This window comes from Oryctolagus cuniculus, chromosome 7 (assembly GCF_051225735.1).
Source record: "Oryctolagus cuniculus isolate XC-2025 breed Fujian yellow rabbit chromosome 7, ASM5122573v1, whole genome shotgun sequence".
NCBI classification, from domain to species: Eukaryota; Metazoa; Chordata; class Mammalia; order Lagomorpha; family Leporidae; genus Oryctolagus; species Oryctolagus cuniculus.
In genome coordinates, this window is record NC_142873.1 from 137123872 (window position 1) to 137138761 (window position 14890).

The window sequence follows — 14890 nt, forward strand, 5'->3', positions numbered from 1 at the left end:
CGGGTAGCCATGCGTGCCTGAACCGGGGTGGCGGAGCTTGCGTCTGAGCCGGGCTGTGCGTGCCCGTGGGCCGCCTGGGAGGAGCCCCGGCTCCCGAGCCCTGCACTCCGCCCCGCCCCCGGCGCGCAGCTGGATTCCGGAATCTGGGCCTGCGGGCAGAGCCCGACCCCGCCTGGGCCCCTCCTGCCCTCCAAGTCTCCAGTGTGGGGATGGAGTCCGAAGGAGACACCAACCCCCGCCCTCCCCCCCCCCACCGCCCGCTACCATCCGGTGGATAAAAATAGCCGCGCGCAGGCCTTGGGAACAGTAATGGGAGCCACATGTTGGCCAGATGTGCCCGCGAGAGGCCGCCAGGAATGCGCAGGGCCGCCCGCCCCGCCCCCGCACGAACCAGGAGGGCACGGCGCACGTACGAGGCACTTTACTTTCTTGCGTTTCCCCAAGTTGTGTGCAAGGACGTGGGTGGCCCGAGCCAGCCGTCGCTCAGGTCGGCCGGCGCGCCCGCCCAGCCCCGCCCTCAGTGCGTCTGCGTCTGCGTCTGCGCGTGTCTGGAGTCCTGGGCCGGGGACTTCTGGCTCCTCCGCAGCATCTGAACCTGGTCAGGAGAGGGCGTCAGGGGAGAGCCAGCAGCCAGCGCCTCCCCCGCAGCCACGCCCCACCCACCTCCAGCCAGCGGCGCTTCTCCCTCTCGCTCTTGAGCTCCTCCCAGATGTCGGTCATTTTCCTCCTGCAGACGCGACCGGCCGAAGTGAGGGCGTGGGGCGGGCCCCTTCCCCCCCACCACATCCCCGCCCCCGCCGTGGGCCTGCCCGCTTACTCCAGCTGCGCCCCCATCTGCTGCAGCGCCGTCCGTAGCGACTGCACCTCGTCCTTTAGCGTCACCAGGTCGCCTCTGTCACGCCCGCCCTCCGGGGGGTGGACGGTGGGAGTCTCTTGGGGGTCTGGAGTCTGCTGGCTAGGATGTGGGCGCTGGCGGGCAGGAGCTGCCTCTTCCTCCTGCCGCTGCGGAGCCAGCTGCTCTTTGGGGGGCACTTCCTCCTGCAGTGTGCTCTCCACTAGCAGGGCTGTGGCCTCTTCTGGGGGGCGGGCCTTCTCTGGGGCAGGCATGGGCCCTGTCTGGGGCTGGGGCTGGGGCTCGGACCCCCGCCAGGAGTCGCCGTCCCTTTTACCCAGGGGTCTCTCTGAGCACTGGGCGGGGGGTGAGGGTTCGTCTGGCATGTGGGCCGCCTCCTGGGATTCGGGCTCCTTGGCCACAAGGCTCTTGACCCACAGGGCTTCCTCGGGAGAGAAGTGGTGTAACTGAGGGTGGGCTCCCTGGGAGATGACCACCTCGGAAAGCACCTGCTCCAGGGTGGGGGCCTCATCCCCCTGAGCGGCCACCGGGTCAGGGGCTTCCTGTTCAGGTGGGACTTCTGTAGCAGGGACATCATCTGCAGGAAAGACCACCTCTGGAGAAGAGGCCTCATCCAGGGCTGGGGTCTGTTCTGGGGTGGGGTCCCCCAGAGTCCCAGTCTCCTCTGGGGTAGGGGTCTGATCTTCCTGAGGCAGGGTCTGGGCTGGGCTGGAGGCTTTGTCAGCAGCCAGGATCCTCTCTGGGCTGGGGTTGTCAGGGGCAGGGGCCTGGTCCTCCTGGGGCAGGGTCTTGTCTGGCTCAGGGACTTGGTCAGGAGCTGGCATTTTCTCTGGGCTTGGGGTCTTCTCTGGGGTGGCATTCTTGTCCGGTGTGGGGGTTCTAGTCATCGCAGGGGCCTTTGCCAGACTGCTCCGCTCCTCCCCCTGTGGGGAAGAGGTGAGGTTTTAGCTGGGGGCTTGGATACCGTGAAGGTTTGAGTCTGCGTCCCCTTGGCCTGGGATCCTGCACCTCTGCACCCCATACCTCTGGGACCAGCCCTGGCCAGTAACCCACGGTCCTACACTCGGGCCCCTCACCTGACTGGATGCCGAGCGCTGCCGGGGAGGCTGGGTCTTGGATCGCTTCCTGCCAGGGCAGCTGGGACCGCCGCCGAGGAAGCTGCCGTTGGTGCCTAGGAGAGCAGAGCCGCAGGGACCCACGCCCACACTGACCCTCAGCACAAGCACCCTACCCCCGTCTTCCAGTTCTGCCCCACGGCGGGAAGACAGCCCTTACCGGACGCTCGGGAAGGGCGCTTCTGACTGTCCCCGCTGGCGGTCCAGGAGGGCCTGGAACACATCGTCATCAGGCCTGGGGTGGGGGCCGGGGGGAGCCTTTCTCTGTACCCTCCCCCCTCCCCAACCACCCTGCTCCTCACTTGGTTTTGCTGGGCCCAGGGGGGCTGGTCACTGGCTTCTTGACCATAGGCAGGAATGTCTTGGGCACCAGCTTCTTCGGCTCCTTAACAGGAGCTGGGAGGAGAGAGAGGTGAAAATTAGTATTTACTTGAAAGACACAGATCTCCCATTTGCTGGCTTATCATCAAAATGCACCCCGAATCCAATGATTCGTCACCGTCTCCGCCACCAAGTACTATGCAAAGAGGCCCCGCCACCTGCACCAGTTCTAAGGTTTGAGTGACTTAGTGTGTGCAGGTGCTGGGAAGCCCTCCAACCTGGCTGCGGCTGCACCCACCCTGCCTATGGGATACTCTTTCCACAGCAGCCACATTCTGTCGGGAGAGCAGACATAAACCAAACTGGGAAAAGGGGTAGTATGTGAGTGATATGACGTGTTTCCGATGAAGGATAAGCAGGAGACAGACAACTTGAAACAAGCAGAGAAAGCCCCACGTAAGGGACGTCAGAGTGAGCACCTGCAGGTCGTCACAGGGACACACATATCCACAGACACATAAGCAGCCGCTCGCAAATGGCCTGACACTTAGACACACACACAACTCCACACAGGCTCACACCCAAACCCGTTGCCAGTGTTGTACTGTAGTGGCTAAGGGCATGCATTCTGCAGCAGACACCGGGCTTGGAGTCCCAGCTCCACCCCTTGCTAGCTGTGTGACAAGTGGGACAAGTAACCTCTCTGTGTCCCAGTGTCCTTACCCACCACACAGGGAAAGTAACAACACACACCTGGGAGGGCTGCCGTAAGGTCTGCGGGACTTAACCTGTGCAAGGTGACTCTTGGGCAAGTACCGAAAGCCCCATCAAAGTTGGTGTGTTTTTTTTTTGTGTGTGTGGTTTTTTGTTTTTTTTTGTTTGTTTGTTTGTTTGTTTGTTTGTTTTGGCAGAGTGGACAGTGCGTGAGAGAGAGAGAGAGAGAAAGGTCTTCCTTTTCCATTGGTTCACCCTCCAATGGCCACTGCGGCCAGCGCACCACACTGATCCAAAGCCAGAAGCCAGACGCCTCTCCTGGTCTCCCATGTGGGTGCAGGGCCCAAGCACTTGTGCCATCCTCCACTGCACTCCCGGGCCACAGTAGAGAGCTGGACTGGAAGAGGAGCAACCGGGACTAGAACTCAGGGTGCCGTCGCCGCAGGCGGAGGATTAGCCTATTGAGCCAAGGCGCTGGCCAAGCCCAATCAATTTTTTTTTAATTTTTTTTTTTTTTTGATAGGCAGAGTGGACAGTGAGAGAGAGAGAGAGAAAGGTCTTTCTTTGCCGTTGGTTCACCCTCCAATGGCTGCCACGCTGCGGCCAGCATACCGCGCTGATCCGATGGCAGAAGCCAGGTACTTCTCCTGGTCTCCCATGGGGTGCAGGGCCCAAGCACTTGGGCCATCCTCCACTGCACTCCCTGGCCACAGCAGAGAGCTGGCCTGGAAGAGGGGCAACCAGGACAGAATCCGGCGCCCCGACTGGGACTAGAACCCGGTGTGCCAGTGCCGCAAGGCAGAGGATTAGCCTAGCTAATCCTGAGCTAAAGCTAAAGCTGAGGTGCTGGCCCCCAATCAATGTTAATGAGAATTCTGCGCCAGAGTGCAACTGTATCCTGCTTAGGACACGCTCTGGCCACTCTTGGCCTTAAAAGAGGTAAATCTCAGAAAAAGGGAAACGAAGGCCAGAAAGGTGGCAAGAGGCAGTTCTGCACTGTGGCTGCTGAGCCTGGGACCTGTGACAGAGCTGGGGTGCCAGGCTCTGCTCCCTTGGCCTGCTGCAAGCCAAAGCTCGGTCACCACACAGCGGTGCCACCCTTGTACGGACGCCCTTCCTCGGGAGGGCTGAGCAGTCTGGTAGTTGGTGTCCTCTCCAGAGAAGGGCTTCCCCGACTAAGGCTGCCAAGACGCCCCCAGGCCAGGGTCGACTCATGAGCTCATAAACAGATCATAAAACACTGGAGAAGGCGAGTCCTGGACAGTGCACGTCGGCACACAGCACCCCATGGACACTGAGGTTGTCAGGCAGAGAACGCAGAACAACTATGTGCAAAACATCTGAAGGAATGAAGGATGCACGCGCCACTAAGGGACCACCAGAAATCAACAGGCAGGGGCTGGCACTGTGGCACAAAGGTTTAAAGCCCCAGCCTGCAGTGCCGGCATCCCATATGGGCGCCAGTTCAAGTCCTGGCTGCTCCTCTTCTGATCCAGCTTCCCTGCTACTGTGCCTGCGAAAGCAGTGGAGGATGGCCCAAGTCCTTGGGCCCCTGAACTCACTCTGGGAGATCCAGAAGAAGCTCCTGGCACCTAGCTTCGGATCAACTCAGCTCCAGCCATTGTGGCCATTTGGGGAGTGAACCAGCGGATGGAAGACTCTCTCTCTCACACTCTCTCTCTCTCTGTCTTTACCTCTCTCTGTGACTCTTTCAAATAAATAATATAAATCTTGTAAAAAAAATCAACAGGCAGATCTGGAAAAACAGTCAAAGAAGAAAACTACTAGAGTTGAAAATGGCATTCTTAAAAAGAAAAACACAATGGGGCCAGTTCAGTGGTGCCAGCAACCCATATGGGTACCAGTTGTCCAGGTTTCTCCACTTCCAATCCAGCTCCCTGCTAATGGCCTGGGAAGGCAGCAGAAGATGGCCCAGGTGTCTGGGCCCCTGCACCCATGTGGGAGACCAGGATGAAGCTCTGACTCCTGGCTTCAGCCTGGACCAGTCCCGGCCATTGCAGCCATCTGAGGAGTGAACCAGTAGATGGAAAACCTCTCTCTGTCTCTCCCTCTCTCTCTGTAACTCTTTCAAACAAGTAAATAAATCTTTAAAACTAAAAAAAAAAAAAAAAAAAGCCTGGGTTCAGAGCCCCAGCTCTGTCTCCAATTCCACTTTCCTTTTAATATGCGCACTAGGAGGTGGTAGTGATGGCTCAAGTTCTAGGGTCTCTGCCACCTATGAGAGAGACCCAGAGTGAGTTTCAGGCTCCAGGCTTTGGCATCACCAGCCTTGGCTATTGCAGGCATTTGAGGAGTGAATAAATAGAATATTTCTATTCTTATTCTCATTCTCATTCTCTCTCTCTCTGCCTCTCCAATAAAATGAAAATAAATTTAAAAACATTTTTTTTGAAAAGTGGAAAAATAGTGGCCAGTGCTGTGCATAGCAGGTAAAGCCACTGCCTGCAGTGCCGGCATCCCATATGGGCACTGGTTGGTAACCTGGCTGCTCCACTTCTGATCCAGCTCCCTGCTATGGCCTGGGAAAGCAGCAGAGGATGGCCCAAGTCCTTGGACCCCTGCACCCATGTGAGAAATGTGGAAACAGCTCCTGACTCCAGATCAGTGCAGCTCTGGCCATTGTGGAGCGAACCAGCAGACGGAAGATCTTCCTCTCTTTCCCTGTCTCTGCCTCTCTGTAACTCTGCCTTCCAAATAAATCTTGTTTTAAAAAACTGAAAAAATAGCATGGGCTGGAAGAAAAAATTTGTAAATCATGTATTGGATTAGGGATTTATTATGTGAAATATATAAAGAACTTTAACTCCATAGTAAAAAGGCAACCCAATTTTAAAAAATGGGCAAAGAACCCAAATAGACATTTTTCTAAAAGAACATATACAAAGAGCCAACAAACATATGAAAGGGTGTTCAACACCATTAACCATGAGAAATGCAAATCAAAACAACAATAGGATACCTTATGCCCACCAGATAAAAACAAATATCCGTGCAAATGTAGAGCAACTGTCAGCTGCATCCACTGCTGGTGGAAACAAAACGGTGCAGCCACTTTGGAAAACAGCCCGATTGTTCCTCCCAAAGTTAAACACAGCAGTGGCATATAACCTAGCGATTCCAAGAGAAACGGAAGCATGTCCATTCAGAATCGTGTATTTGAATGTTCACAGTGACATTATGCATAATAGCCAAGAAGTGGAAACCAACCAAACGTCCATCAATGAATGAATGGATAAAAAAAACATGCTGCATTCATCCAAAAAGAAATGAACTAAATACATGGCACAGAATGAATGAACCTTGAAGACAGGAAGTGAAAGAAGTCCATTACGAAAGTCCACGTGTTGTAAGATTCCATTCACATGAAATGTAGGTGAATCTGTCACGACATCGTAGATCTGCTCGCCCAGGGCTGCTGGGGAGACAGGGAGGTAGCAGATGGCTAAAGGCTAGGGAGTTTCTTTTTGGGGTGATGAAAATGTTCAAAAATTGATTGTACTGACTTTACACGACTCAATATATACCAAACATCACCGTACATTAAGTGGGTTGTATGGTGCATGATACATAAATTACACCACCATTTCGTGTTTCCGCCAGCAGTGAATGCAGCTTCCAGTTTCTCCACAAAAAGCCAGACCTGATCCACAGACCATAACTGGCTGATTGTCAGAAAAAATTTTAAAAGACAAGATGTAACGACATGCTGTAAGTTGAGAGTCAAAAGAGACATATTGTAAAAACAGTAACCATAAAGAGAGATGCAGTGGCTTTAATAGCAGACACAGCAAACGTTAAGACAAGACAAGTTGCTAGAGGGGAAGGAGGACAGGTTCCGCTGACGGACACAGTGCAGCACAGTGAGAAATGTGGATGTGCCCGCAACAAAGCCTCAAAACCCACGAAGCAGACACTGAGAGACCTGAAAGGAGCAACCAACGATTCAATAATAGCTGGAGATTCTGGGGGTAAAGCTGTCACCTGCAGCACCAGCACCCCGTATGGGCGCTGGTTCACGTCCCGGCTGCTCCACTTCCAATCCAGCTCCCTACTAATGGCCTGGGAAAAGCAGCAGAGGACGGTCCAAGTGTTTGGGTTCCGGCCTCCCACATGGGAAGCCTGGAAGAAGCTTCTGGCTCCTGGCTTCAGCCTAGCCCAGTTCCAGCCGTTGTGGCCATCTGGGGAACGAACCAGAGGATGGAAGATCTGTTTGTCTGTCTCTCTGTAATTCTGACTTTCAAATAAATAAATCCTGAAAACTTTTTACTGATTTATTTAACTGAAAGGCAGAGCAACAGAGATAGAGATTTCCATCCACTGGTTCACTCCCCAGATGGCCACAGCAGCCAGGTCTAGGCCAGCCTGGAACTCTGTCTGGGTCTCCCACATGGGTGTCAGGGGACCAAGCACTTGGGCCTCCGCCCACTGCCTTCCAGGTGCATTAGCAGGGAATGAATGGATTGGAAGTGGTGTAGCCGGGACTCGAACCAGCACTCTCGGATTAGGGTGGGCTGCTGCTGGTGCTGCAAGCAGCGGTTTATCCTGTGCACCACGATACCGGCCCCTACAATTTTAAATACAATAGAAAAACATTTTTAAAGTATTTGGTTATATTAACTGTCTGATGAGACTGGAAGAAAAAAAATTCAAAATGACAAAAGGACCACCTGCAAATATGACTGCGTGTAACAGGAGTAAGAGAGACCACTATGAACAACAACGGAAATAATCAAAAAACAGATACAATGGACACAGACTATACCTCACCCACACTCAAGAATTCTGGCCTGACTTTTCTATGACTTCTAGAGAAACTGAAAACATAGCTTAAAATCTTCCCATAATGACAAAAGCAGGGCCAGATGAATTTACAGACAACTGTTACTGGCTTTCAAAGGAAGATGATTCCTATCTTACCTAAGATCTACCAGATCATTAAAAATAACCGAGGGGCCAGATTGATATTGGTAATCAGATGAGCACGGTACAAATACATGCAGATTTAAAGCAAAGAATATTGGGAAAGAATTCCGATAGCATAGGAACTGATAACAAACACAACCAAGCTGGATTTATCCAAGGAATGCGAGAGCAGATTAGGAAATTCTACAGATTTCACCCACCACGTTGACAGATCAAAGGAAAAAACCCATAATCATTTCAAGATTCACATAAACAGAGAAAATTCAACCCTCATTCTTGATAGAAATTCTAGGTGGAAAGAGAAGGGACCTGACCTTGACAAAAAGATATCTACAGAAGACGTGAGCAAGCATCACTGTTAACTGAGAACACTAGAAGCATTTCACGAAAGAATCAGGACTTGATCATGATATTCAGTATTACTGCTTCTACTCAGTACTGTGTTACAGGTACCAGCTGCTATAATAAAACAGGAAAATAAACAAGGAGGGGCTGGCGCTGTGCTGCACGAGGGTAAGCCTCAGTCTGCAGCACAGGCATCCCATACGGGTGCCAGTTCGTGTCCCAGCTGCTCCACTTCCGATCCAGCTCCCTGCTAAATGGCCTGGGAAAATAGTCAAAGATGGACTAAGTCCTTGGGTCCCTGCACCCATGTGGGAGACCAAGAGGAAGCTCCTGGCTTCCGTCTGGCCATTGAGGCCATTTGGGGAGTGAACCAGCGGATGGAAGACCTCTCTCTCTCTCTCTCTGTCTCCCTCTCTGTAACTCTGCCTCTCAAAAAAATAAATAAATCTTAAAAAAGAAAAGAAAAAAGGCAGGAGTGGAAAGAATGCAGCGAAACTGTCGTCATCTAGAGAGGGCCCAACTGTTGTCACAGGAAACTTACCAGGAGCTACAGACAAACTATTGAAATAATAATTTTTATGGCTGGCTATGAAATCAATATAGGAAAATCAATGCATTTCTATATTCCTGCAATGATTAGAAGAATATGTAATCTTTTAAAAGACACAACAAAAACTCTGAGGTATCCAGGACTACCTAGGAATAATCCTTATAAAAATTGTGTAAAACTCACAAGCGGAAAATAAAATGATGTTGGAACTGATTGTTCATATAGAAAAGGGTGTAACAGGAACACTCATTTAAATCAATGCTACTTTGATGAAAGCAATTACATATGAAACGCAACACTTCAAAAGTGCTAAAGAAAATATAGCCAACTGTCTTTCTGAATTCGGGACAAGAAGGATTTTTTTAAACAAGAAACATCCTAACCATTGACTGCACTAAATTTAAGAACTTCTGTCCATATAGAAGAAAAAAGGCCACAAACTTCAATCAAATATTGGCAACATACAGGGCAGGTGTAGTGGCAAAGTGGGTTAAGCCACTACCTGAATGCCAGTCCGAGTTCTGGCTGCTCTGCTTACGGACCAGCACCTTGCTAATGGTCCTGGAAAAGCAGCAGAAGATGGCCCAAGTGCTTGGGCCCCTGCACCCATATAGGAGACCAGGATGAAGCACCTGGCTTCGGCCTGGCCCAGCTTCAGCCACTGTAGCCATTTGGAGAGTGAACCAGTAGATGTAACATCTCTTTCTTTCTGTCTGTCCCTTTCTCTGTAAATAAAAATAAATAAATCCTAAAAACTTTTCTAGATTGATTTATTTATTTGAAAGGCAGAATTACAGACAGAGAGGGAGAGGCAGAGAGAGAGGCCTTCCATCTGCTGGCTCACTCCCCAAATGGCTGCAACAGCTGGAGCTGGGCCCACCCGAAGCCAGGAGCCAGGGGCTTCATCTGGGTCTCCTATGTGGAAGCAGGGGCCCAAGCACTTGGGCTATCTTCCACTGCTTTCCCAGGCCATAGCAGAGAGCTGGATCAAAAGTGGAGCAGCCGGGACTTGAACTGGCAACCATGTGGGATGCTGGCACTGCAGGCAGAGGCTTATCCTACTATGCCATTGCATTGGCCCTCCAAGAAAAAGTTGGAAGGAAAAAAGAAAAGATATCACCTGGCCTAAGTTTCCTTCCTTTTTATTTTTTTTTTAAAGATTTATTTATTTAGTCATTTGAAAGTCAAAGTTACACAGAGAGAGGAGAGGCAGAGAGAGGTCTTCCATCCGATGGTTCACTCCCCAATTGGCTGCAATGGCCGGAGCTGTGCCAATCCGAAGCCAGGAGCCAAGAGCTTCTTTTGGGTCTCCCACACGGGTGCAGGGGCCCAAGGACTTGGGCCATCGTCTGCTGCTCTCCCAGGCCATAGCAGAGAGCTGGACTGGAAGTGGAGCAGCCGGATCTTTTTTTTTGACAGGCAGAGTGGACAGTGAGAGAGAGAGAGAGACAGAGAGAAAGGTCTTCCTTTGCCATTGGTTCACCCTCTAATAGCCGCCACAGCCGGCACACCGCGCTGATCCGATGGCAGGAGCCAGGTACTTATCCTGGTCTCCCATGGGGTGCAGGGCCCAAGCACTTGGGCCATCCTCCACTGCACTCCCGGGCCACAGCAGAGAGCTGGCCTGGAAGAGGGGCAACCGGGACAGAATCCGGCGCCCCAACCGGGACTAGAACCCGGTGTGCCGGCGCCGCAAGGCGGAGGATTAGCCTAGTGAGCCGCGGCGCCGGCTCAGCAGCCAGATCTTGAACCAGTGCCCATATGGGATGCCGGCGCTTCAGGCCAAGGCATTAAGCTGCTGTGCCACAGCGCCGGCCCCCTAAGTTTCCTTCTATTACAGGAAGTCATTTGAAGAGTGAACCAGCAGATGGAAAATCTCTCTCTCTCTCTCTGTATCTCTTTCAAATAAAATAAAAATAAATCTTTTAAAAAAGAAAATCAAAAATAAAACAAAATATTGGCAACATGTATACCCATAAAGAAGTGGTATCATGCGGCTGGCGCTGTTGTGTAGCGGGTAAAGCCAGTGCTGGCATCCTATGTGGGCACCAGTTTGAGTCCCGGCTGCTCCACTTCTGATCCAGCTCTCTGCTGTGGCCTGGGAAAGCAATAGAAGATGTCCCAAGTGCTTGGGTCCCTGCACCCATGTGGGAGACCCAGAAGAAGCTCCAACGATTGTTGCCAATTGGGGATGGAAGATATTCTCTCTCTCTCTCTCTCTCTCTCTCTCTCTCTCTGCCTTTCCTTCTCTCCATGTAACTCTTTCAAATAAATAAATCTTTTTTTTTTTTTAAAGAAGTGGCATTCAGAAAACAAGGAGACTTTATAATATGCATTTCCATAGTGTTTTCACACGTCGCATTCTCAAAGAACTCCTACGAAGTATTAGAAACCAGGGAAGTGCAAGGTAAGTTCACAATGAAATGCTGCTTTGTACCTTTGCAGATTCACAAAAAATGACATCTGCTGCCACCGGGTGATACAGGGCACGGAATTCAACTGGATCCCTCTCTGAGCCACTGAAGGCAGCGTGTGAAAGCGTAGTCACACAGATACCGAGCCGCACATTTCCCTGCTACGTGAAACAGATCTACACTCACCGACAGCCACATTCTCAAGGCGCGCCGAGAAACACAAACACACAGACACACCCAAACAGACCCACCACTGGATTCCCACACATTCCTGGGAGCTCCTGTGGGGGCGTACTGGAGCACTGGTGGGCTGTGGGTGTGCAGGGGCAACAGAACTGGTGGGTCTCCCAGGAGGCACCCCCAAATCCCAGGCACCCACCTCCCTGACACCCACCTGGTTCCCGAGATGCCACTTTGCGTGGGCCCAGCTTCTTGACCTGTGCAGAAAAGGAGTATCAGACCCCAAAGAGCCGCCTTGCGTCTGGGTCCACCCTCCCTTGGGGGGACCCTCCAGCTGCCTCTCGTGAGCGCCACGACCTCCAAACCTTTCCAAAACTGCCTGCCCGCCACGGCGTGTGTGGCTCAGTACTCACGGCGGGCGGTGGGAGCACAAAGTTGTCTGGGAAAACTCCTCTTCTGCCTTGGCACTCTCCCAGCCACCACCCCTTATCCTCGGTGGTCTGGAAGGGGAGGTGAGCCGGGAGGTGAGCGAGTCCCCCAGACAACCCACATCCCAGGCCCCAGCCCTCCCCAACACCCTTCCCCAGCCCTCCCTACCTTCCTCAGTACTTTCACCTCGTCCCCCCTGTGCAGCGCCAACTCGTCCGGCGCCTCGGGCTGGTAGTCAAACAGGACCCTGTAGGTCTCAGGGTGGGAGACTGCGGGCAGGTCAGTCTCCCGGTGCCCAGGGCTCCCCCATCAGTCAGCCCCTCCCTCCTCCATCAGGCTAGCTGCTTCCCCCAGCCCCAAGTCAGAGTGGCTTGACAACGGGGCAGGGTGCTCACCTGTCCGCAGGTAGTCTGGAGGACTGTCATATGCCAGGCTACTCAGCTAGTGGGGTGGGCAGGGAGGACCAAGATGAGCCTCCGCCCACCCAGGAGGGACTCACTGCCCCTGTGTCCCCTCTGACCCACTTTACCTTGGGAGGCCGCTGGGCACCAGGGCAGATGGAAGGCATGTCTGAGTTTCCAAGGCCTGGAGGCGGGGAAAGGGAGGTTAGGGGGGTTTGCTAATTCACAGGCAAGGTCGAGGGACAGGGTCAAAGGGGTCACAGTGTCAGGAGGTGTGAACCACAGGCTCATGCCACTGGGAGGGTCACTGGAGATCGCAGAGACTGGTCCCAGGGGTCTCGGGGTCACAGGGTCGAGGTCTCACTTGGGGGCCCACTGTCCAGCAACTCCACAAAGTTGGATGGGAAGGCTCCCAGCTGCCCGTTCTTCTTCCCCAGCCACCAGCCGTCCTCAATCTAGGGAGGAGGAGGACTTAGGGGCTTCTAGTTCGGCTCCAAGAGTCTGCAGAACTCTCCCACCCTCGGCTCTGCCCGGGGACCCCCTCCACCCTTGTCCCCTGGTTTCTGCTCTCAGCGCGGCTCGCCATTGCCATGGCCCCCACTCCACTCCACCCTCTGCCCGTCCTCGGGAGAGGTGCCCCGTCATCTTCCCAAACCCTCTCACCACCTCAAGCCTCACCTCCTTTATCATTTCCACAATCTCCCCAGTTTCCAGGGTCAGTTCGTCCGCCTGCTCCGGGCTGTAGCTGAAGTTCACTTTGCACCATTTTTGGGGGCCCGGAGATGCGGCGGGGTGATCTGGGTCATACGGGGAGTGAAGCGGCTTGAAAGGGACCCAGTCCGCTAAGCTGGGGGAGGGGCTGGTCGCAAGCGTTCACAGTGGGGGCCACTGGGCCCCGCCCTAGGGCGGTGCATTGTACTCCAGGGCCAATCAGAGACCGCAAAATGGCCTCACGGCCCCTCCCACAGCCGGGCCGGTCCCCGAGCCTCGCTGGCTCCACCTGTCCGCTGGCCTAGGTGCTTACCTCGGCGGCGCGCGCAGCGCGGTCTCGGCACTTCCCCGGTGGCCCTCAGTGTTTCTGGAATCTCCTGGGATTGAGAGCACCAGAAGGGGGTGCTCAGCTCCCAGGCGGTCCGCGCCGGGACCTGCAGCTCTCTCCAGCCCCAGCCTCACCTGTACCAGGCGCTTAGGGAAGAAGCCACAACGGCCATCCAGCTCTCCTTGGAGCCAGCCCGGTGCGGGCCCTTCGCGCACCTGCCGGACCACGTCCCCAGGTGCCAGACTCAATTCGTCCTCCTTCTGCGCGCGGTATCCGGCCAGGACCAGGACCTCTGTGGCGAATGACCGGGCGGGGTGCGGCTCAGAAGGGCCACGGCGGGCGCCTCCCCAGGCGAGTCCCAGGCTCCGCGTAGAAGACAGCGAGGGAGTAGGGTGGTGGCGCGGGCTTGTGCCGTTCCCACACGATTGCAGAGAATAGCCCCCCAGTCCAGGTGCACATACCCATGGCTTCCCGGGAGCCCTCCAGAGCCTGGCAGGTACCGCTGGCAGCTGAGTACTAGGCCGGAGGGAAGGTGGGACGGGCTGTGAGACCGAGGCCAAGGAGGCGGAGAGCGAGCTGATAGGTTGGGCTCCAGGTGTTGGGAGTGGGTGTGAGAGGGGGCGGCCCTGCTCAACAAGTTGAGCCCCCAACCCACGGGAGAGAGCTCCAGGGTCACAGGCCCGTGCTGGGGTCACAGATCCTCAGATTCTTCCTCACCCACCAAAATCGGAATCTAGCTGCTTCCTCTGCTCCTAGCCTTGGCCCTGAGGCTCCCACCCACCACTGACAGGGCCCATCCCAGGCCCATCCTCTTGGCTCGTTAAGTTTTTAGCTGCAGGGGAAGGGGTGGGGAAAGGCACATACCTGGGTGGGGCCCCCAGCAGGCAGTGACTGCTCTAAGCTAGGCCTTGTATGTAGGTGGCGCCTACTCCGGGTTCACACAAAACTATTGTGCATGTACTTCCGGAAATCTTCACACACAAAACTATTGTGTGTGTACTTCAAATCTCCACTCTCTCCCCCCAGCCTGGTCCCCACCCCAAACCCACCCCCAACCACCGCCCAGAGGAAGGAAAGGGCAAAGACAAAACCCCCTGCTTTTGGGGACCCTAGGACCTAGTTTGGTTTTAGAAAACACCTCCAGCTTCTCCTTGTGGGGAAGGCAGGAAGAACTGCACTTTTATCTGCCTTACAGTCAGCTCAGAGGTGGCCAGAGTCTGAAGGTTAGGGCCCACTTAAAGCCAGTCCCACGCGGCCTGGGCAGGTAGTCTTCCTGCTCAGTGAACAGGAAAGGCTGAGTCTGTTAACTACACCCCTTGACCTCTGCCCCAACACAGAGCAAGCCAAAGTCCTTGCCCATGACACCATAGTGCAAAAACCTGGTTCTCCTAGGGTGTCCAAGGTGCAGGATGAAGGAAAATCAGGGGGTCCAAGTGGGGAGTTACTGCTGGGCAGAGGAGATGCTGCAGTTGCCTCCTAGGGACAGCTGAAGTGGGGGGGGGGCTCCTGGGGACAGGGCTAAGCAGAAGTCTAGGTACAGCCCCCACACCTGCCTTATCTGCTTCAGGTTTCCTGAAACTGCTGT

The 14890-nt window shown here is 54.1% G+C and overlaps 1 protein-coding gene across 4 annotated transcripts; it reads right to left on the reverse strand.

The window, feature by feature from the left end:
• Positions 1-405: 405 nt before the first annotated feature.
• Positions 406-13905, reverse strand: MNMIP1 (manchette microtubule inner protein 1). Of its 4 annotated transcripts, XM_051832200.3 has the most exons (16): positions 13767-13905; positions 13440-13597; positions 13291-13354; positions 12945-13063; positions 12631-12721; positions 12395-12450; positions 12261-12306; positions 12034-12134; positions 11850-11936; positions 11651-11693; positions 2271-2364; positions 2129-2181; positions 1930-2024; positions 818-1776; positions 664-727; positions 406-595 (listed from the first exon to the last, which is right to left on the reverse strand). In XM_051832200.3, the coding sequence occupies exons 1-16, from the start codon at positions 13768-13770 to the stop codon at positions 518-520; spliced, it is 2112 nt and encodes a 703-aa protein (XP_051688160.3). In that variant the 5' UTR covers positions 13771-13905; the 3' UTR covers positions 406-517. The 4 variants fall into 4 exon arrangements, 3 of the variants coding, with proteins under 3 accessions (XP_051688160.3, XP_051688162.3, XP_089157109.1); XM_051832202.3 differs by lacking the exons at positions 12631-12721; positions 13767-13905 and having other exon boundaries at positions 13440-13516; XR_016211109.1 differs by lacking the exons at positions 406-595; positions 664-727; positions 818-1776; positions 1930-2024; positions 2129-2181 and adding an exon at positions 11280-11417.
• Between the last annotated feature and the right edge of the window lie 985 nt (positions 13906-14890).

What these genes read in the sequence shown, in the direction of transcription:
- MNMIP1 (XM_051832200.3), bottom strand. An exon ending in GTGCCCAGCGGCCTCCCAAG is followed by an intron (nt 12,307 to 12,394) that starts GTAAAGTGGGTC and finishes CCACCCCACTAG; the next exon opens with CTGAGTAGCCTGGCATATGA. An exon ending in GCGCCCTTCCCGAGCGTCCG is followed by an intron (nt 2,025 to 2,128) that starts GTAAGGGCTGTC and finishes CTGCTCTCCTAG; the next exon opens with GCACCAACGGCAGCTTCCTC.